General features: G+C 48.1%; 1 protein-coding gene across 1 annotated transcript; it reads right to left on the minus strand.

Annotated features, from left to right (window-relative positions):
* Positions 1-2,441: 2,441 nt before the first annotated feature.
* Positions 2,442-21,776, minus strand: ARF3 (ADP ribosylation factor 3). Its single transcript, XM_067696386.1, has 5 exons — positions 21,599-21,776; positions 7,199-7,438; positions 6,272-6,382; positions 5,911-6,035; positions 2,442-5,339 (listed from the first exon to the last, which is right to left on the minus strand). Exons 2-5 carry the CDS (start codon positions 7,344-7,346, stop codon positions 5,178-5,180), a joined length of 546 nt encoding a protein of 181 aa, XP_067552487.1. The 5' UTR covers positions 7,347-7,438; positions 21,599-21,776; the 3' UTR covers positions 2,442-5,177.
* Positions 21,777-21,920: the final 144 nt, after the last annotated feature.

Genomic DNA, 21,920 nt, shown 5'->3' on the forward strand with positions numbered 1-21,920 from the left:
AAGCCAGCTTTGCTCCTAAGCTCGAGAGAGCCCAGATACTCTCTTCTGCAGCTCATGGCCATAGTGACACAAACAAGGAGACGCTTACCTTCAAGGCTTGATGGTGAACAGTCCTGGCCCAGGTTCCTCACTTCCAGACTCCAACCACTGCCTTCAGCAGCATTGTGCCCTTTACCACACTCAAGGCTCAGATTTCCTCAGGCCTAACCCTTTCTTCCCTTTGCTCAGGAACTCAGGATCATCCTTACCCATCCCAGTAATCAGGGCCAGGAAACCTAATTTGAATGAAAAACCTGCAGAGGAAAAAAGGCACCTGGATCCTGTGACTCCCCAGTGACCAGCCTGATACTCTAACCTCCAGTTACCAGGCTAGAAAGTAGAAAACTGGACTTTGACCCTTCTACCCCCACACCCTTCTGAACTGGGAAAGAGACTATTCTCGGTAGTATAACTGCCTGCAAAGATGCCACTCTCTGCTGCAAGCAGCAAGGGGATATCCCCCCTACACACTTACTCCCCAACTCTCACTACCCCACGTGGTACTCTACGCTTATCCCAAGGATTCCAGAGTATCTCAGAAATAGATTCCCTGGTCTCTCCCTCAGTACCGTGGTTTGACTCCATTCTTAGCACATGTCTGGAAACACAGGAGGTACAAAATAAATACCTGTCAGTTTTCTGCTTTGACCAGTCTAGGTACTTGAAACTGGAAATGGTGCAGTGACTCCCCGAAGCCTTCAGACCTTATACCTCTAGTCTGAAAAAGTCATACATCCTCACACTCATTCTCCCTGTCACTGCCTCCATCCCACCTGGACCAATCCAAGTACTTCCAATGGCTTTCTCCAGGCTCATTTTAGAAGCTCCCTTGCCCAGATTATCCTGAAGTGGATCCTAGGCCCAGATCCTCTCCCAAGCCATGAATGAAGAGCTATTCGTGTTTCTGGGAAGACAAGGTCGCTGTCTGTCCTAAGAGCTGGATGCTAAACATTTACCTTCCAGGTTAAGTCTCCCTTTCATCTCCACATGTCCCCCCCAACCCCAAAAGATGGAAAGTTTAAGCAAAAGCCACAAGAGAGCTCCCTCCACCTCCTTCCTGGCATCCTAGACCGCCTACTGAGGGACAGAGGGACTAGGTCATCCTCTTCCCCAAGTTGTCAGGGGTCAAAAGACCCCCACTGGCCTGCCATCCAGCTAAAGTCCTCTCCATTATCATGATCTTATGCGAGGTTGTAGCTCTAGAAGTTATCTATTTATTAGTATACAAATAACGTGCTTGGGAAAGTGCTCCTAACTTATCGGTCACCTCAGTCACCAAGCAGGACTTCTGAGGCGCCTAGAAGCAGAAAAGCATCATCTGATTTTGAGCGGTAAGTGGGTAGTGTTCAAAGCTGAAGAGGTTAATAAAGTGATGTCTGGTTGGAGCAGTTTAAGGGTTTCATAAAGGCAGAAGCACTGGTCCTTGAGGGTGATGACTTATTTTAATAGCAAGAGAGGGGCTGAAAAGGAGAATTACCAGGGGAGGCAGCAGGGAGGTAACTGAATACAAATGATATACTTCACACTGGTACTTGGGGCTCTCAGACCTATTATATGCCTAAATCCTGTCCCTTTCCCATATCAACAGGTTGGGAAGACCTCTGTCCTCAAAGCTTAAGAAAGTGGTAAGAGTCGGGAAGACCTGCCGGGCTCATCCAGACCTCACCCCACCCCCACCCCAAGAAAGGGTAGCACCACCCCTTTCTTTGCCTGAGTAATAGCAGGAGAGGAACACAGGAGTGGTGGGAGTGGGATGGGAGGATAGAGGCTTGTCTTTTGCCTCGAAACATTATCTCTGGATGAGGCTTGGCTTCCTGACAATGGGGAACCACACACCTAAAGCAGAGGTGACGCAGGGCCATCGGCTGTAAGGAGGATCAAGTTCATTATACTACTCAGACCTCTTCCCTTCACGCTTACTCACTACCAAAATCCAGAACTAGATGGGTGAACAGACTCCAATCTATGGATGAGGGGACCCTGTTCCAACTGGAAGCACCTGATGTGCAGGCCTGGGGAGATCTGAGAGTGGAGGCAGTGTGGGGCACTCCAAATTCAGGGCCCTCTAGCTAGTGAAGTCCCTAATGTCCACTAAAAGGTGATAAATATGGCTAAGTTCAGGGTTAAACCCTTTACAATTAGAAAGGCAAAGTCACGAAGCCCTCACACTCTGGGGCCCAATTCATTTAAGCTCCCTTTTGGGGTATGACGGGAAATAGTAAGCAGTGTGGAGATGAACCTAAGCTCCTCTATAACCTCACTCTCCCCAGTCAGGGGTACGCTTTACCCCGCTGCTGAGGGAAAGAGCAGTCTGGAGAGCGGGACCAGAAGCAGAAGTACCCTCACCATTCAACACTGTCCCAGGGCTGCTGCACATCAAGGATGAAGGTCTGCTCCAGAGCTGCATAAAACAAGTTTAATTTCCAACCAGGGTCACAGTCATCGCGTATCCCACATTTTGAGCAAGGAGAGAGAAGGTGAGTTATTAAACATATACAGTCTACATTCCAGAGGAGGAAAAAAGAAGAGAAAAACCAGTTCAGAACTGCAGTTACCACTGTAACACCACAAACTTTTAGGGGGGAAATTTAGGGGAAATCCCCAGGGAGAAGAAAGGCTGGAACAAAGGAAAGCAAAAAATTAAACCTACCGGAGGAGAGTGGGGGAGGGAGTGGGCAGAAATGGAATGAAACACCCAATCCCAAAAGAGCTTTTAGGTGAATGGGAATGTAGAAAGGGCCAGCCTAGCAGCCTGGGATACTACCAAGATCACTTACCGCCCCCTGCTGGACAGATCCCCAAGCAGCACTTACATAACCTCTAAGGCTGCTTCCTAACACCCTCAGCCCCACTAGTCCCTGAAGCCCCCCAAACCAAGGTGGAGGTGGGTCTAAAATGAGAAGAACCCATTTAGGACTGGCATCTACCTAGGCAGGGTCAGAGAGGGCGTGAGGAAGGAGAAGAGGCAAAGTCCTCACCAACCACAAAGGTACAGAGTGAAGAATCCTAAGTAGGAAAGAACCAAGGAAAGGGGAGACAAATAGGCAACAGCAGTGACTAAGTTGAGAAGGCAAAGGAAAGGGTTCAGGGAGGGAGAGGCAACAGGGGCAGGAGCAAAAAAAATCGGACAAAATAGAGACAGAGGCAAAGAAAAAGTGTGGAGGGAAGCATCTGTGGGGTCAGGGGAATGAGCGCATGTTAAAATGAGACAGAAGCTCCAGCACCCCCCTCCCCCCACCAAACACACACACACACCACACACACACGCATACACACATACAAGGCCTAGAGAGCAAGAGACCTGCATACACCCGCTGCACCTCGGGTAAGTAACACTTCACTAAGGAGCTGGCACTGAGGGAGACACCCCTGGAACCTCTCTTTCACAGTTCAGTCTGGGGTGGGGTGGGGGGTATTGATCCTCCTGCTGTAGACAAAGGTGACAGGAAGCCTAGTCCCATGGGGTGGGGCTTGGGACAGCCCTTCTGGGAAGGGGTCCCCCAGCCACGCTGTGGAGGCCCTGGGCCCTGACGTTAGCAGAAAGGTTACGGGCGGCTGTCTTGGAGCTCAGGGCGCAGCCAGCACACACAGGAGCCCACAGAAAAGCCACGGCTTCACAGAAACCTCAGAAGTCAGGACCCAGGCCAGGATCTCAGGGACAAGCGCCTCCTGTAGACAGAGACATAGTAGCAGCAGCTTCTGAACAACTACATAATGATGAAGGGAGGACTCTGAAGACCGCCGCATCCCACCAGCACCAACAACCACTTCAGAGTCCTATTCCCTCCATTCCAACGCCCAGACCCATTTATGGGAGGTGGGTGAAGAGGGCAGGAAAAAGCTGTTGGGATGGAGAGGGAGGACAGCAGGATGGTCTGAGGGTCTGGAAACAAAGTTTTCACCCTTCAGCACATCCTGGACTAGAGAGAACTGGAGAACAGGGGGATTGATACTGAGGTCTGCTATGTCACCCCCACTCCCCGCTCCTCATTAAACCAGCCAGCCAGCTCTGGTCAGACCAGCACAACTACCAGGGTGAGGAAGCTTCTGACAAAGGACAGATGAACCACCCAGCCCCAAGATCAGAAGATGGGGGGATAGGAAGGCAGGAATAGGACTGATCTGTGTATCACCTTCTCCTAATAACAAAAGAGGATGAAGATGGAAAACCTGAGCCCCTCTCCCCAGTGCCCTGGGTCCCAAATACACCCCATGGTCTTGCTACCTATCCCCACCTCCCACCTAAAGCTCCTGAGGAACAGATTTAAGGATGAGGGGGAGGATCAGCTGAACACTCTGAGCTGGTAAGAGTGAGTGGGTTCCTCTCTCCTTCCCACTAAAAGGCAGGGCAGAATGGCATCTCCTTGGGAACCGTCATCTAGAGATAAATGCCACCCCCCTGCCCTAAGCGGGGTGGAGAGGGATAAAGGAAGATGGTGGCAGAAAGTCCATCATCTGTCCTATCATCCAGGAAAACACCTACCTGCAGAGGAGAGGAACCAGTGCAGGACTGGGGCAGCCTTCCCTCCCCCTCCTTCCCTTTATCTCAACAACATGGGAGGGGAAGATGATAGGCGAGAGTGGGCAATGTCCTGGCTCCAAGCCCTGAGCTGCACTCCACCCTCCACCCGCTCCTTGGCCCCCATTATATATCTCTCTATACAGGTATATACACGCGCACACATGCACGCACACAGAGAGGCCCGTGCAGTTTCCATGTAGAACAGGGGGAGAGCGGCAAAGGAAAGGAAGACGGGGAGCAGGAGAGGGGCCTATGGGGAGAGAGGAGGGACTCAGATGCCAAGAGCACACCAACCGGAGCCAAACGAAACCAGCTGGAGAGAAAACCCCATCCCACCTCCCAACCCCAGAGCTTGGGGAGGGGGGCACCCCATGAAACCATAACAACCTTGTTTTTGTTTTAAATCCGGTAAATTGGAATGATTCATCATTACGACAGCAACTGGGGACTGGTCATGGAGGGGGGAGGGGAGGGAAGGGGAGGCAGGACTCCTGTTGGGCATACGGACATGATACCCAGGGCCCTGGCCACACTGGCAACAGGAAGGAAGGGCAGGGCTGGGGCAGGGAGACAGCAGGGGCGGGTGGGGCGGTCGGACAGGGCTGGTGTCTGGCTCTCACTTCTTGTTTTTGAGCTGATTGGCCAGCCAGTCCAGGCCTTCGTACAGCCCGTCCCCGCTGGTGGCACAGGTGGCCTGAATGTACCAGTTGCGGTGACGCAGGGAATGCAGGCCCAACTTGTCTGTGATCTCAGCAGCGTTCATAGCATTAGGCAAATCCTGGAGCACAAGGGAGACACACGAAAAGGAGCTTCAGGATCTTTCGAAGGCTTCTAGAGCGACCATCTACCACAGACTTGTAGACTAGCACCCTCTCCTCCTCCTTCAGTGTAGGAACCCAGAGCAAGATCCTAAAGAACTACTCTGGATTTAATCATCCTAGAACTCCGGATCCAAGGCACTAAAGATCATTCCACTGAGGAGGTGGAAACCAAATATGGGTTGGCAGGGAAGTGGAGATGTGATTCAGACTGGACGTACAATCAGGTCTGTCTGACCATAAGAGTGAGGGCAGTTCCACCAAAGTAGACAATAGGTAAGAAAAAAGAGGGACAGGAGGTGAAGGATCTACCACACCAGTCCCTCTGGACAGAAATGTTGCTAATTAAAGCTGGGATGGAATGGGGTGGGGACAAGAAGAAGAGCATAAAGAAGCCAACTAATCATATTTCCCACACTTTCAAAATTGAGAGCATAGTCATGGGGCTTCCCACACAGTGGGCCCCAAGACCCCATGATTTCCACGGCCAGGCTGCCCTCTCTCAAACCCAGGGGTAGCGAGATGTCACACCTGCTTGTTTGCAAAGACAAGGAGCACAGCATCCCGGAGCTCATCCTCTGCCAGCATCCTCATCAGCTCCTCCCGGGCCTCATTTACTCGCTCCCGATCATTGCTGTCGACCACAAATATCAACCCTAGGGAGGCAGAACATGGGCTGCACAGAGACGACAGATCAACTCCCCTCCCCCACCACCAAAAGATAACACCCTCCTTATACCCTCCAAATATCTGCTCCCTTTTCTCCTTGTCTCTCACCCCTAGGAACCGCAGCAGGGCAAAAGTTGGTTACCGATAACCAAGAACAATAGCCATACTCTCTGCTCACACCCAACCAACCCATGCCAGTCCATGGGCAATTCACATGCCCTACCTTGGGTGTTCTGGAAGTAGTGTCTCCAGAGAGGCCGAATCTTGTCCTGGCCACCCACATCCCAGACTGTGAAGCTGATGTTCTTGTACTCCACTGTCTCCACGTTGAACCCTTTGGCAAAAACAGACAATGGTCACTTGGCCTGAAACACCAGGCCTGCAAACGATGCCCCAGTGGGCTGTTTGTTTCCCCCAGCCGTGGCCATGTCCTAGCAAGGGAAAGAAAGCTAGGGCTTCCTCAGACCTGGTGTTCCTTGACTTAGTCGTGGAAAGGCCAAAAAGAAAGCCTACGAGAAGTGGAAGAGGACGAAGAGGGCCAGTCAGGAAGTTCACAGTCACCTCGGTGAGACAACCTTCCCCGTTCATTCTCTCAGTTTTTGACTCTCCCTCCTGCAAAAGAAATGACTCAGCCCCACTCCTGTACCTTGGCCACGAGAGTCTGCCTCAGCTAAGAAGTAAGGCCTGTGAGGCAGAGTGAAGAACAAGAAGTGAGCTATAGTCCTGGAGCCCCAAATACAGAACCAGCTGCTGCTGCTGATCTGGAGCCGCCTTTACAAGGCAAATGTTCTCTCTCCTGCAGACAGGACTTAGCCGGGATCAGGGCCACCAAGGATCTAAACTGAAGCAATTCCAGGCCTCTGGCAGGAACATCAAAGCCCTTCACCTGCTTTTCAAACAACAGAGAACAAACCAGCTCAGTGCCTGAGGGCCGCTGTCAGGTGCCAGGCTGAAGTTCCCGCATTAGAGAGGGTGAGGGTAGACAGGCAAACAGCAGCCCCAGCACCTGCTAGTAAGCTAAATAACCATTCTTCCCTGAACCCCACAAACTGCAAGGACTTGCCTGGTGGCCAGATGGGGGATCTAGGAATGGGGCCCCTGTCTGGCTCAGCGGCTGGCATGAAAGCCTACATCCAAGCTGTGCCCTTACCAATGGTGGGAATCGTGGTGACGATCTCGCCCAGTTTTAGCTTGTACAGGATGGTGGTCTTTCCTGCGGCATCCAGGCCCACCATCAGGATGCGCATCTCCTTCTTCCCAATCAGGCTCTTGAGAAGGTTTCCAAAGATATTACCCATGATCACAGCAGCCGCTTTCTGAGGACAGCGGGGCGCAGTGAGGGCAGTGGCAGTCTTGTTTTGGCTTGGTTCCTGGTATGGAGGACTTGATCCTAGGCAAAGAAATGCAAACTTATTACCACCATCTGCTTGTCAGGATTTCACATTAATGGCACTGGCTAAAGTCATGGCTGGAGTTCTTTCATGACAAACTGAGAGCCTGAGGGTACTAAGAAGATCAAGGCCCACTCAGACACATCCTGAGCCTTTGGGAGCAGAGATAAAGCAGTGAACATCCAGGACCCCTGTTTCTGCCAGTAATCTACCCATGTGACTTTGGATGAGTTATTTCACCTGTCCTTATCTGCACCTGTAAATGGAGGGGGTTGAACTAGATGATTTCTAAAGTCCCTTCAGTCCTGAAATTCTACTCTATACCCCAAGGCATTGGGAGACCATTAATGCCTCTGCCTCCCCCAACCTTACCCTGAGACTTCTGGAAAGGGTGGGAGAGGAGGGAGTGGAATGAGGAGTGGCTCTTTGTGACTCCTAACGAGGTTCAGGCTTGCCAGGTTCCCAAGGTTTATGCTCTCAGCTCTAATCAAGACACTCTGCTTCTTCCCTTCCTATATCTCTACACCTTTCTTCTACACACCAAAATTAATGAGGAAGAAATAAGAAAGCAGCACTCCTAAGAGAGGCTGATCTTTTCCACTCTGTGAAATGCCAGCTGCTAACATCATGCCCTGTTCATACAACAGTGCACTGAGAGCTGGGAGATGGGGTAGCGAGAGGCTGCCCCTCATTCCTCAGCCACATAGGTCCTAGGCTTGCCGTGGCCCGTCCCAGGACAGCTGCTCCACATGGCCACCTGCAATGAGGCAGTCAGCTCATCCTCTGCCTCTGCTCTAAGCCCCTTCGGTCTATTCTCCACAGAGCAGCCAGACTGATTTTAAAGCCAAAACCAGGTCATGTTGATCCTCTATTCAAAACCCTCTCTGGGCTTCATAGCTCCTTTTCAGTAAAACCCAAAGCCATACCACGGCCTATAAAGTCCGGCACAATCTGCATTCCCGTTTCTCTTATCAGATCTCCTACTCTCCCCTGTGTATACTCCACTTCAGTTCCCCAATACCTTCCTGCCTCAAAGCTTCTGTCCTTGCTGTTCACTCTGCCTGGAACGCTCCTCTCCCAGACAACCTTCAGGGAGCACTCCCTCACATCCTTCGGGCATCTGTTCGACCGTCACTTTATCAAAGAGGCCTTCCATAACCACCTATAACATACACACACCACTCTACACCATTTATCCCACTTTATTTTTCTTCATAGCATTTATCACCATCTGACACGTTACGTATTTGTTTCCTGCTGTACTGTTTTTCTCCTCCTACTGTAATGTCAGCTCCTTATCTATTTTGTTCCCTGCTGTGTTCCCTACCTTGACTAGTACCTGGCACACAGTAGCTGAATAACTGAACTAACTCCCAGGTCTCTACTGACCTGACTAGCAGTTCACTCAGGTTAGACATTTCTGCCTGCTACATAATCGGGAAAGATGAAGGGAGCAGTTGGAACACTACAAAAATACAAAATGCCTCTCTGCCCACCCCATCCACCGCCCCCGACAGACAGAATCAGAGTCATTCATTCCCTCTCTTCTTCCCTCCCTTCTCTATGGCTCAGGACAGCCACAGAAATGAATCTTTGAAACAACAATGAAACGGGGGTTCAGAGTCACCCGTGCCAGCCAGTTCTCTGGGCCCGCGGGAGACATGCATCAGCGGGCAGCTTATTCGGCAATCGCCATATGCCAGCAGCTGGCATTCTCTACAGAGTCTAGGAAGCAGAGATAAACACACGCACACCCCAAACCCAGTAGGCGAAAGAACAGGTTAAGACAGAGTGCACCCAAACCCAAGAATGTGAAAGGTGGATGGGGAGGAACCCTATTTACAAGCTAAAGCATGGCGGGGTTTGGTGCGAGTTTAGTTGTTTTTTCAAAAACGATTTCAGGTTTTTTTGTTTGTTTCCTACTCTCCTCAGTTTGCAGCGAATTCCAGACCAGTACAAAGGAGCCAGATCAACAGCTCCTGGAGACCAAAGTACTAGTTTGTCCAAAAAACAGAAACAATGAGTGCTTATGGAGTGTTTCATCTTCAAAGACCTCCCCAGACATCCACTAATGAGCCAGGCGTGGTGCTCCGGGTAGGTTCTGCAGATGAGCCCTGCCCCTGACCCAGAGCGCTCACATCCGGGGGGAGGGCCTGGCTCAACTTTGGCCTCAACTTCAGTCAAGTCGCCCACTAGCCATCCTCCCTGCTCATCCTGCCTCAACCACCCAGGCAGACAGATTCCCGAGGATTCCTGAGGCAGGAGGGGACACCTGCCCAGCTAATAAGATCAGATCCCGCCAACCTTGGTAATCTGTGGTAGACAGACTTCTGGTTCTGCTGCCATCACTTCCAGAAATTTAGACCTTCCCCAAGTCTTCCTAGTTTTTATCTTGTCTCCAGTTCAGGTGTCATTTCCTTCAGCTCCAGATGATACTCTGCTTTAAAGCTTAAGTAACAGGCTTTGGCCCAGATTCTGAACTGAATTTATACCATACATTTACCTTGCTTTCCTTCATGACTGGAACTGTTGCTGGCTGAATGATTACCAACTGTGAGTCGAGCAGTGGCTGAAAGATATCCCTTGCCGCAGAACATGCATACACTGTCCTTTGGTTTGCTCCTTTGCGAAGCTCTCATGCTAAAGTCTTGGTTCAAAATCTGATCCCAGTGTTACACTTATTTCTATTTTCTGGCATGCTACATAAAGCACCCTGAATTATCTGAACCACTCAAGTAGCACTACGTTATGGAGTTTTTTCTTCTTTTATAAGTCTGTATGTTTACCGTCTCCCCAAGTTAACTGTGTACTCACCACGGGCAAGGACTATGCCTTTTATTTATTTGGGATCTTTCCTTGCTCCCAGTGCCAAGCCCCCCGTAGGAGTTCAGTCAAGCACACTGGCTAATTTTAGCCTCATCTGAGGAGGTCCTTCTATCATTTCTTCTGTCCCAGCGGTTATCTCCGGGTAATGCACAGATGGTTGCTTAGCTTTCCTGTCAATTCTTGGCCATTTTCCACATATACTGACCGCAAGACTGGTTTGGGAAAGCCATGAAAGGATCAGAAGACTAAAATTGGTAAAATTTTCTCTTGTCATTTAATACTCAGTGGGGCTGATAGATAACTAACAAAATATTCAAGTAGTTACCATGTGGCCCCCATGACAGCCCAAAGCCTTGAAATTAATGGACATTACAACTCTTCTTTAATATAATCAGGAGCTTGACTCAGATGAACATTCCAAAGGGGGTGCTGGCTTTCTTGTCTTGGCTTCCCCTGTGCCTGTTTCCAGATAGCATACTGCCCCTACCATCAGGATGGCGGCCACTTTCAGCTTTGTGCCATGAATACAAATCTATGGCTATCTAGCCAATTCTCACTTTCACCGTAATGCATTCCTAGAGAAAGCTCTGGGAAGCAGATGGCAAACAAACAAAACCTGGATTGTATCCCTACGTACTGTACTGCCTATAGTCATTCTCTTTTGCCACAGATGGCACTCCTGTGTCAAGAGGGCAAAATACCAGGGTTCTATGGGCTGGCAGAAACAGGAAGCAGTTAAAACTAAAGGTGAGTGGCTCGAGATGAAAAATGGAATATAGTAATATCTCTATGAACAAAGAGTATGTCTCAACATTCTATTCTACAGTTACAAACTTTGTTATCTCCTCCCTATGCGCGACACTGCAGGAGTTCAACCAAGCACACTGGCTGATTTAAGCCTCACCTGAGGATGTCCTCACCGACAATCACTTACTGCCCCCAATCCCTCTCTCCCACCCTCCAGGAGGGGCAGGCTATTGCTATCACTGTTCAGTTATCTGGACTTGAGGCATGCCTGCTCCACCCTCCAGGGGATTCTGAGAGTCACAGCTCAGTCTGCCACACACACTGCCCACTCCTGATGCAGAAATGTGTCCTGAGACACCCCGAGGGGACTCCTGATCCAGCACCTCCTCTTCAGGCTGCATGGGCCCAGGGAAAGGACGACCAGAGCTTCCCAAATCCTGTGCTGCCCAGGCAGGGTGCACTAAACTGCAGGTGCAGCTTTATTCCCAAACAACCTTCCAATTGAGATAATCACGAATAGAATCTCTATTAGATGCTATTTTTAGCACAGCCAATGGAGCAGACCAAAAAATTTAAGAAAACCAAAGCAGGGTCTGCCTGTATTTAGTTTCCTTAGTGCAGCTGGCTTGTGACCTCTGTAAACTTTCCAAATTTTTGCCTCAAGAGCACTGTAATCAGCACACAAGAACTCCCAGATTAGTATCTCAATGAATTCTATTAGGCTCAAAGATTTCCCAAAGCCAAGAAACAGCTTCTGATGCCAGCTTCCATCCATTCATTAAACATTTATTGAGTATAATGAACCAGGGATACAGAGGAAGACAGTTTCTGCCTTCATGAAACTCAGTCAATGGGAGAGAAAGACTAGGAAACAGAGGATTACTGTGGGAAGATAAGAGTGGGATAAGCACATAGTTTTACGGGGACAGAAAGCTGGAGCAGTTACTCAAGACTGGAGGATAAAGGACAATTCCCAGACGTGATTCTCAGGTCACACCTGAGCTGACTCTTAAAGGAAGAATAGGAAATAATCAGACACTAAGGAATAGGGAAGGTGGGAGAGGGAACAGAGTGTGCACAGGCACAAAGACCTGAGTTAGAGAGGGCATTTATTAGCCAAATACAGGTGCGACTAGGAGGTCATTTATGTGGATGCAGCATGGTGAGTAAAAGGAAGGATGAGGCTGGAGAGAGAAGCAGGAGCTAAATCATGAAGGGCCTTAAAGGTCATACTGGGTAACATGATCAGATACGTGCTTTAGAGACCATCCTGGGCTTCCCTGGTGGCGCAGTGGTTAAGAATCCGCCTGCCAATGCGGCGGGCACGGGTTCAAGCCCTGGCCTGGGAATATCCCACATGCCGCGGAGCAACTAAGCCCGTGCGCCATGACTACTGAGCCTGCGCTCTAGAGCCCGCGAGCCACAACTACTGAAGCCCGCGCACCTAGAGCCCGTGCTCCGCAACAAGAGAAGCCACTGCAACGAGAAGCCCACGCACCACAATGAAGAGTAGCCCCCACTCGCCACAACCAGAGAAAGCCTGCGCACAGCAACGAAGACCCAACGCAGCCAAAATTTTAAAATAAAAAATAAATAAAGATCATTCTGGGGCTTCCCTGGTGGCGCAGTGGTTAAGAATCTGCCTGCCAATGCAGGGGACACGAGCCCTGGTCCGGGAAGATCCCACATGCCACGGAGCAACTAAGCCCGTGCGCCACACTACTGAGCCTAAGTTATAGAGCCTGCGAGCCACAACTACTGAGCCCGCGAGCCAAAATTACTGAAGCCCGCACGGCTAGAGCCCGTGCTCCGCAACAAGAGAAGCCACTGTAATGAGAAGCTAGCACACTGCAACGAAGAGTAGCCCCAGCTCGCCGCAACTAGAGAAAGCCCGCACGCAGCTACTAAGACCCAACTCAGCCATAAATAAATAAATAAATAAATAAAAGACCATTCTGACAGCAGTTTAGGGAATAAGTTAAAAGGGGGAAAGACTGGAAGCATAGAGACCACTTGGGAGGTACAGTAATACAGATAAGAAAAGTTCTGAAACAGAGGTGGCAATAGAGAGGACAGAACAGATTTGAAACAACAAAATAGTAAAATCCACAGGATTTAATGACTAATTAAATGTAGGAAGGAAGAGAAGAGTCAAAGATGATTCCCAGGTTTCTGGCCTGTGTGATTCAGTGGCAATTCTTTAGGCAGAAAACATAAGAGGAACAGATCTGAGAGCGAAGATGTTTGTTTTTAGATTAACGCGAATTTTGAGGTGCTACGGTATGAAGCTCAGGAGAAAAGTCTGGTCTGGGTATATGGAATCATCTGCATAGATAGTAACTGAAGCCCCAAGAGGAACCAAGATGATCCAGTATGGCAGCAGTTATGGGCTGCCTACCAACAGCTACCTTCCCCTTCTTTCTTCTAACAGAACCCCTACTTTGTTCAGATGTTGGCAGGGAGTGGGTATGAACTACCCCTCGCCAGCCCTAGGGTATGAAAACTGATCAGCTGAAGGGATGTGGGCATTCCATTTCTCTTGCCAATGACCGAGTCACGAATGTTTAGGCACTACCTAGGGCAATAAAGATGTAAGGAAAGTCTGCTGGGAGTATCTGGGAAAGTTTTCCTCAATCTTAAAAAAGAACATATGTCAATGCTCTCTCGTCCAGCCTTTGGATGTTAATGTAGAAGGGTGAGATGCTGGAGTATCTTGGGTACATGAAGGGACAGACATAAGAACACTAGGATATCAGAGCAGAAAAACTGAGAAAACTTGGGTCCTTAATAACACTGTCAAGTTGCTGGATTAAAAAAATAAATAAAAAGTTATGTGGCAGCCTGGAAGGGAGGGGAGTTTGGAGAATGGATACATGTATATGCATGGCTGAGTCACTTTGCTGTGCACCTGAAACACAGCAAGGATTAACACTGAAATTAACGATTAACCTGCAACGATTAACATTGTTAATCGGCTATACTCCGATATAAAATAAAAGGTTAAAAAAAAAAATAAGTGTTCTACCCCTGGACTACTTCTGTGTGTGGTAGAATATACATAACATAAAATTTACCATTTTAACCATTTTTAAGTGTACAGTTCAGTGGCATTAAGTACACTCACACTATTGCACAACCATCACCACCATGCATCTCCAGAACTTTTTCATCTTCCCAAACTGAAACTCTGTACCTATTAGACAATAACCCCCCTCTCCAGCCCCTGGAAACAACCACTCTACTTTCTGTTTCTGAATTTGACTATTCTAGGTATCTCATAAATGTGGAATCAAACAATATTTGTCCTTTTGTGTCTGGCTTATGTCACCTAGACTTGTTGCTACATGTTTAATAAATCCTTTGATTGTTTGAGCCACAGGTGTGTTTTCTATCTTTTGCAACTGATACATCTTAATTGATATATCTAGGAAGAGTGTGTACAGTGAGACAGGAGAAAAGGCCAAAGTCAGAAACCTAGGGCACATCAACATTTAAAGCAGTGGGCAAAAAAGAAGGCCAGGAAAGAGAGTAGGAAGCAACCAAAAGGGTAGAAAGGAAATCAAGAGAGTGAGACATCAGAGACACCAATGAGGAAAGAACATTTAAAAAAAAAGGAGGGTCAAAGGCTGTAGAAAGGTCAAATTAAGATAAGGCCTGAAAAATACCTACTGAACTTAACTACTAGGCAATCAGTGATGACCCTGTTATAAATTAGAACATATCTAACTAAAATTAGCCTCCATTTAACTCAACTAGCAGCATTTAGGCTCAAGCCAGAATCCTACGCCAGTTTCCCTTCTAGTCTGAGAGGAAGACTCCAGTACAGGATGACCTGAAGGAGGCCACAACACCAAGTGAAGAAGGATTCTAAATTGCCCTGATAAAGACCCAAACACCGAGAAAGGGTATGGCTTTTCCTACGGACAACCCTCAGCAAATGAGTCAGAGCAGAGCATTAAGTCTGTTTCAGAATACATGACTTCGCTAGATAAAACAGTGGCCGGATAAAAACTAGACTCATTTGTTTCCTTGGAACATTCTGTGGCACTACCCTCTCACCAAAGCTTTCAGCTTGCCCTATTCTTAGAACCTGACCAGTTTACAACTGCACCATCTCCTGATATTTGATGGCTGCTCCAATGCCCACACCGATAGCCTTGGATATCCAGAACACTGTACTTTCCTAATTACAAAATCACTTAAATTCCATGAGTAATCAGCCTAAAGCCCTAGTAAATCTTTGCCCCAATCTGGTCCCACTATGCAGGTCAAGATGGAACTGCCAATCTTAAAATGTGTATGGAGACACAAAAGACCCCGAATAGCCAAAGCAGTCTTGAGGGAAAAAAACGGAGCTGGAGGAATCAGACTCCCTGACTTCAGACTATGCTACAAAGCTACAGTAATCAAGACAATATGGTACTGGCACAAAAACAGAAATATAGATCAACAGAACAAGATAGAAAGCCCAGAGATAAACCCACGCACCTATGGTCAGCTAATCTATGACAAAGGAGGCAAGGATATACAATGGAGAAAACACAGTCTCTTCAATAAGTGGTGCTGGGAAAACTGGACAGCTACATGTAAAAGAATGAAATTAGAACACTCCCTAACACCATACACAAAAATAAACTCAAAATGGATTAGAGACCTAAATGTAAGACCAGACACTATAAAACTCTTAGAAAAAAACATAGGAAGAACATTCTTTGACATAAACCACAGCAAGATCTTTTTTGATCCACCTCCTAGAGTAATGGAAATAAAAACAAAAATAAACAAGTGGGACCTAATGAAACTTCAAAGCTTCTGCACAGCAAAGGAAACCATAAACAAGATGAAAAGACAACCCTCAGAATGGGAGAAAATATTTGCAAATGAATCAACAGACAAAGGATTAATCTCCCAAATATATAAACAGCTCATGCAGCTCAATATTAAAACAACAAATAACCCAATCCAAAAATGGGCAGAAGACCTAAATAGACATTTCTCCAAAGAAGACATACAGATGGCCAAGAAGCACGTGAAACGCTGCTCAACATCACTAATTATTAGACAAATGCAAATCAAAACTACAATGAGGTATCACCTCACACCAGTTAGAATGGGCATCATCAGAAAATCTACAAACAACAAATGCTGGAGAGGGTGTGGAGAAAAAGGAACCCTCTTGCACTGTTGGTGGGAATGTAAATTGATACAGCCACTATGGAGAACAGTATGGAGGTTTCTTAAAAAACTAAAACTGGAATTACCATACGACCCAGCAATCCCACTACTGGGCATATACCCAGAGAAAACCATAATTCAAAAAGACACATGCACCCCAATGTTCACTGCAGCACTATTTACAATAGCCAGGTCATGGAAGCAACCTAGATGCCCATCGACAGACGAATGGATAAAGAAGATGTGGTACATAAATACAATGGAATATTACTCAGCCATAAAAAGGACTGAAATTGGGTCATTTGTTGAGACGTGGATGGATCTAGAGACTGTCATACAGAGTGAAGTAAGTCAGAAAGAGAAAAACAAATATCGTATATTAACGCATATATGTGGAACCTAGAAAAATGGTACAGATGAATCGGTGTGCAGGGCAGAAACTGAGACACAGATGTAGAGAACAAATGTATGGACACCAAGGGGGGAAAGCGGCAGCGGGGGCAGGGGTGGTGGTGGTGTGATGAATTGGGAGATTGGGATTGACATGTATACACTGATGGGTATAAAATGGATGACTAATAAGCACCTGCTGTATAAAAAAATAAATTAAATTAAATTAAAACATTTTTTAAAAAAAGATGGAATTGCCAGTGCACAGATGAAAACAGGAGGCAATGATTTGGACAAAGCCACCCATCATAGAGCAGCCTAAGGATACAGAAGACAGGGAATCACCTGCCTTGAGCGATAAGAGCCATCTGTGATCCCCTAGCACCTCAAACACACTTCTACTCTTATTCACCTTTGTGGGTTTTGCTTCCCAGAGCTGGAACTTCCCAAATAATGTGCCTTTAATGCAATACAGGTCAGCTGGAGATACTGGTCCTGTCAATACTGGACAGCTAGGCAGGGCTTAGGGTGGCTAGAGCCCATGGGCCAGTCATCTCAGGTTGCAAGCAGCTATGCCTATTTCACTATTACCATTTTCTCTGTATGCCATGGTGGGAAAAAGTTTGGGAAGTATTTCACTAGACCCTCAGTCCCTTGCCAGCAGGGACCATGCCTTACTCATGTTCCCAGCACCCAGCTCCATGACTGATCTGTAGCTAGTGACTGATATGCTTGTTGCTGAACACGGTTCTACTGATGATGGCAAACGTCTGCGAGGTTGAGGAAGACAGTACTCTTTAGGTGATCTCCAATCCTTTTCCTGTATCTGACAAACTGGAGAAGTGGCTTCCACGTTCTCAGAGCCCTAGGGTTCCCGGGATGGGATTCAGAGCCTGCCTGGGGAAAAGGGAGAACTATATGAGAGGCTCTAATTATGTTTGCCACTCTCCACCACTACCACAGCAGCAGCACTGTTATGCATTTTACGTATCAGACTTCAAATAAGATTTTATATAAGGTAAAGTTCAATTGCTTTTTTAAAAAAAAGTGGAGGATAGGGGACAAAACCACTCCAATAGAGAGCAAATGTTATTCTGCATCCTAAATCATGTTGAAATTTAAACATTTATGCTTGACACTCTTGTGTTTAAGCTCATAAAGGACAGGTTATGGGAATTCCCTGGCGTCCAGTGGTTTGGACTCTGCGCTTTCACTGCCGAGGGCCTGGGTTCAATCCCTGTGTTGTCAGGGAACTAAGATCTGCTACACCCAGGCATTTCACCTTTCTTCAGGAATATGGTGCTAATGGTGGATCCCTGAAATCTTGAGCCATTTCCCTTCTGGTCCATATGGTGCAGCAGATCCTTTGCAGAAGTCCATGACAAATCTCTAACACCTTCATAGACTCCCTACCTCTGTCAGTTCTTTCCTAGACTACAATACAAAGCCTTCAAACATTTGTAGAACTTTCTCCAAAGGCTCCCCATGTCCTTTCATTATCAAAAAGCTTTATTAGCATTCTACCTATATTTGCAATAGATTTTGGAAAAGGTACAGTACACAGAATTACAGATATCGCAACTCTGGATCCTAATACAGTACATTCTGAAACAAAGGCAGACATTTAAAGGAGATATGACTAAGTGAAAAGAGTGGCCCAGGAAATGGAGGATGCTAAAATACTATCTGAAATCTAAAATGATGGGAGCCAGGAAACTAAATGCCCAACCTAGGACAATCAGGGTGCTCTTTTATGGAAGAGTCAACCATTACCTCAGAGTCACACTGAACACTATTTTTGAGCCCCCATATCCTCACCCTACATCCAAGTTGATAGTTCAGGGCCCCTGCCTTGCTCCAGCTTCACCTCCCACTCAGGCAACAGGAGCTGCCTCTGTGAGGCTGATGCTGAAAAAAAGATTTCATTGCTCGTAAGCCTACGACCAGCACAAGAAGTCATGGTAACAATCATCCTCCTACACAGGCGCTTCAGGCGGCAAGTTGTTCTTTTGTAAACCTCCTCTTTAAGGCAGCCCTGAGTGCTCATGTTATTATTTCTATGATGATGGTGATTATTAATAGCAGCTAACATTTACTTGAGGCTTACTATGTGTACTTTGTTTAATACTAAGTGCTTTACATGTATTATCTCATTTAATTCTCATGCCAACAGTATGCATAGGTACTATCATTATCATACTCTTTACAGATGAGGAAAATGAAGCTAAAAGAGGACAAATAATTTCACCAAAATCACACAACTAGTAATTAGCAGAGGCAGGATTTGAACTCAATTTTGTCTGATTCCAAGGTCCACACTCTTAATTACCATACCATTTTGCCTCCAAATTCACCTGCAACAAAAATGGTGAAGGGGGGCTTCCCTGGTGGTGCAGTGGTTGAGAGTCCGGCTGCCGATGCAGGGGACACGGGTTCGTGCCCCGGTCCGGGAAGATCCCACATGCCGCGGAGCGGCTGGGCCCGTGAGCCATGGCCACTGAGCCTGAGCATCTGGAGCCTGTTCTCCGCAATGGGAGAGGCCATAACAGTGAGAGGCCCGCGTACCACAAAAAAAAAAAAAAAAAAAAAGGTAAAGGGAACTATGCGTACACCTGAAACTAAAACAATACTGTAAATCAACCATACCTCAATTTAAAAAAAAAAATGATGAGGAGAGCCAAATACAGTGACATGTTTTGAGTCTCAAGCCTCTTGACATCCACTTCTAAAGGTATTCCACAGAAAGCAGATTCCATCTGTAAGCAGATTCCACAATTTCCCTCAGTTATTGATTCAACTTTAACAAACCTGGTTTTAAAGAACTTCCTCCTTCTGACCAACAAATCCCACCCACTGTCCTCTGAGTCCATTTTCTCTATTATGACTCCAGTGGAAGAGACTAGCAGAGGTAAACACACTTTATGACCCTTTGTGCACTTAAGACTTCACTTCCACTCTTTTAGCCTGCTGTCTGCTCTCCTTTACACTTGCATTCAGTTTAATAATAGCAGCTACCATTCACGGGCACCAATTCTATGCCAGCCACCACATACATACACTGGCTCCCTTCTCCGTAATTACCAGGATCCCAATCTGCAGACAACACTTGAAGGACTTAGGTCTAATGGAGAGACCCCTTTGCCCACAATGGGGAAGCAGGAGATCTGGGATTTCTGATAAATAATGACTCTGTGTTCTAATATTTTTCTTTTGGGGTTTTATTTTCATTATCCATGACTGTTTTTTGCCTCTTAGGAAGGTGGAGAGACCAAGACTTCTTAATTACAAAGGCTAAGGACCTTTACACTCTCACTCAGCTATCTTCAGGCACTCTCCTTGACAGCCAAGCCCTCTCCTCCTCTTTCCTTAAACTGTGGTCAGAAAACCTGAGTTCTGTTCATTCACATCCTGTATTCATCATGAGTGCCTACTGTGTGCCCAGATAGTGTGGGAGATACAAGATGGGATCCAATTCCTGAACTCAAAAAGCTTCTTTTCTTTGGAAAAGCAAGACATACACATAAAAATTTTGACTACGCAAGGTAATAACTATGCTGGGAGGCAGGAGGCATGTGTATATGGGATACAGGAGGACCCTTCCCAGCTGAATTCCACGGTCAATGATCCATTCTGTGAAAAGGGGAGTCAGCTTCTTTCTTAGAATGAGCTTTTCTAGACGTGTTATTCAAACTCGGGTCTAAGGTACAATGACCAATTCACTGACCCATTCCAGTCATAGCAAGTGGAGACCCCCCAACAACAAGCTCAAGACAAAATGGCAGCAAAGACTGTCAACACCTGATTAGGGACACGGAAGGAAGTATGCAGAGACTAGATTCTGCCCTGTTGCACTGACCCAAGCAATCAGACTCCTTGCAGCAGATCTCCTACCAAATAAAACTTTCATGCCATAGACCAGGGGTGACCCAATCCAACCGCGGCAGAGACAGGTTTTAAGTTACATTTCTCCCTCACCCGATGACCTCACTATTTCTTCTCACTCCTGACCACATACCACACTCCTCCTGGCCTGGCCAGAGAGAGACCAGCAGTAATACAACCCAGAAAGAAGGCAACTCCCCCAAAAGAGGAGCTACCACTTTGCTAATCAAGTGGCCCGTTTTCAACAGGGAATTCCACACACCCCCGCCCCCTTCCCGCAGACATTGGTATAAGCAATGGCTCCATTTTCTGTTCCGGGAATCCTGGTACTTCCTAAAGAAAGAAAGCGGATTGGAAGACAGAAACTCTGAGCCAGTGACAAGATGCTCCCTCCTCCTGTGAGACCGCCCCCGCTTCGCCTGGGGGAGGAAGGCACCACCTCTCTTCTCCAAGCAAGATCAGATCCCCTCCCCCTCCTCCTGCCTCCTCTCCTCTTGCTCCCCACCTGCTGCCCTCTTCCCGACTTGCGGTCCCCAAGACCCGAAAGCTCAGCCTCCACCAAATAGTGCCCCTGGAGTGCCCCACTAGCCTGTGTTCCCGGTTAATCCCTAAACCCCCTAAACACCCCTGCGCCACGATGCGGGGAGGGGGTGTCACCATAGCAAGGTTTCTCTCTGGTCTATTACTAAGGTGGAGAGGGAGAAGGGGTAGGAAAAAGCGACATTCCCTAGCCCTTTAATAGGAAAAAGATACAAAACAGCCATCACCGCCCCCGCGTCACCTCACCTTAGACTGCTTTCCTCCCCCTCAACCCCAACCCTTCAAAAGCCCACCTCCTGCAGGCGAGGGGAACCTAACTGCAGCCCAGGTCGCCCCCTTGTGCGAGGCGGAGGACAAATTCATGTGCGCCCTCCACCCCCACCCCAGCTCCGTGTCCTTCAAATGCGGGGGCAGGCGTGTGGCTGGCCCGGCGCCCCCTCTCCAAGCTCTCTGGTGGGAAGGACCACACCGGCCCATGCCAAGCAGTGCCGGGCGGGCGAGCGAGCAAGCGGGGGTGGGGGTGGGGGTCTACCTTCTCAGCTCCCACCCCGAGTCTCTCCTCTACCGGGACCCGCCTTCCCTCCTCCCCAGCCCCTCACCTGTTCCTGCTCCCAGCTCCGCCGCTGCGGCCGCCGCCTCCGCCCCCGCAGGTTCCGCTCGGCTCTAGCTCCACTCTCTCCGGCTCCCTCCGCCGATTTCAGCGCGGCTGCTCCCCTGGCCCCGCTCCCAGCTCCCTCCTTCCTTCCCTCCACCTAGCACCGGAAACCGCGAAGGCTACAGGAGCTGTACGGCGCACCCTCACCCCCAGACCAGGATACTTCCCACCTCCCCGATCGCGCGAGAACTGCGCGGCGGCGAGCGGCAGTTCTCGCGAGATCCATCACCATGGCAGCTGCTGCAGCAGAGGCAGCGGGCATCTGA

The sequence above is a fragment of the Pseudorca crassidens genome, chromosome 11 (assembly GCF_039906515.1).
Source record: "Pseudorca crassidens isolate mPseCra1 chromosome 11, mPseCra1.hap1, whole genome shotgun sequence".
Lineage (NCBI taxonomy): Eukaryota > Metazoa > Chordata > Mammalia > Artiodactyla > Delphinidae > Pseudorca > Pseudorca crassidens.

What these genes read in the sequence shown, in the direction of transcription:
- ARF3 (XM_067696386.1), bottom strand. Translation starts at nt 7,346, where the DNA reads ATGGGTAATATCTTTGGAAACCTTCTCAAGAGCCTGATTGGGAAGAAG. An exon ending in CACCACGATTCCCACCATTG is followed by an intron (nt 6,383 to 7,198) that starts GTAAGGGCACAG and finishes TTTTTGCCAAAG; the next exon opens with GGTTCAACGTGGAGACAGTG. An exon ending in CTACTTCCAGAACACCCAAG is followed by an intron (nt 6,036 to 6,271) that starts GTAGGGCATGTG and finishes CTGCCTCCCTAG; the next exon opens with GGTTGATATTTGTGGTCGAC.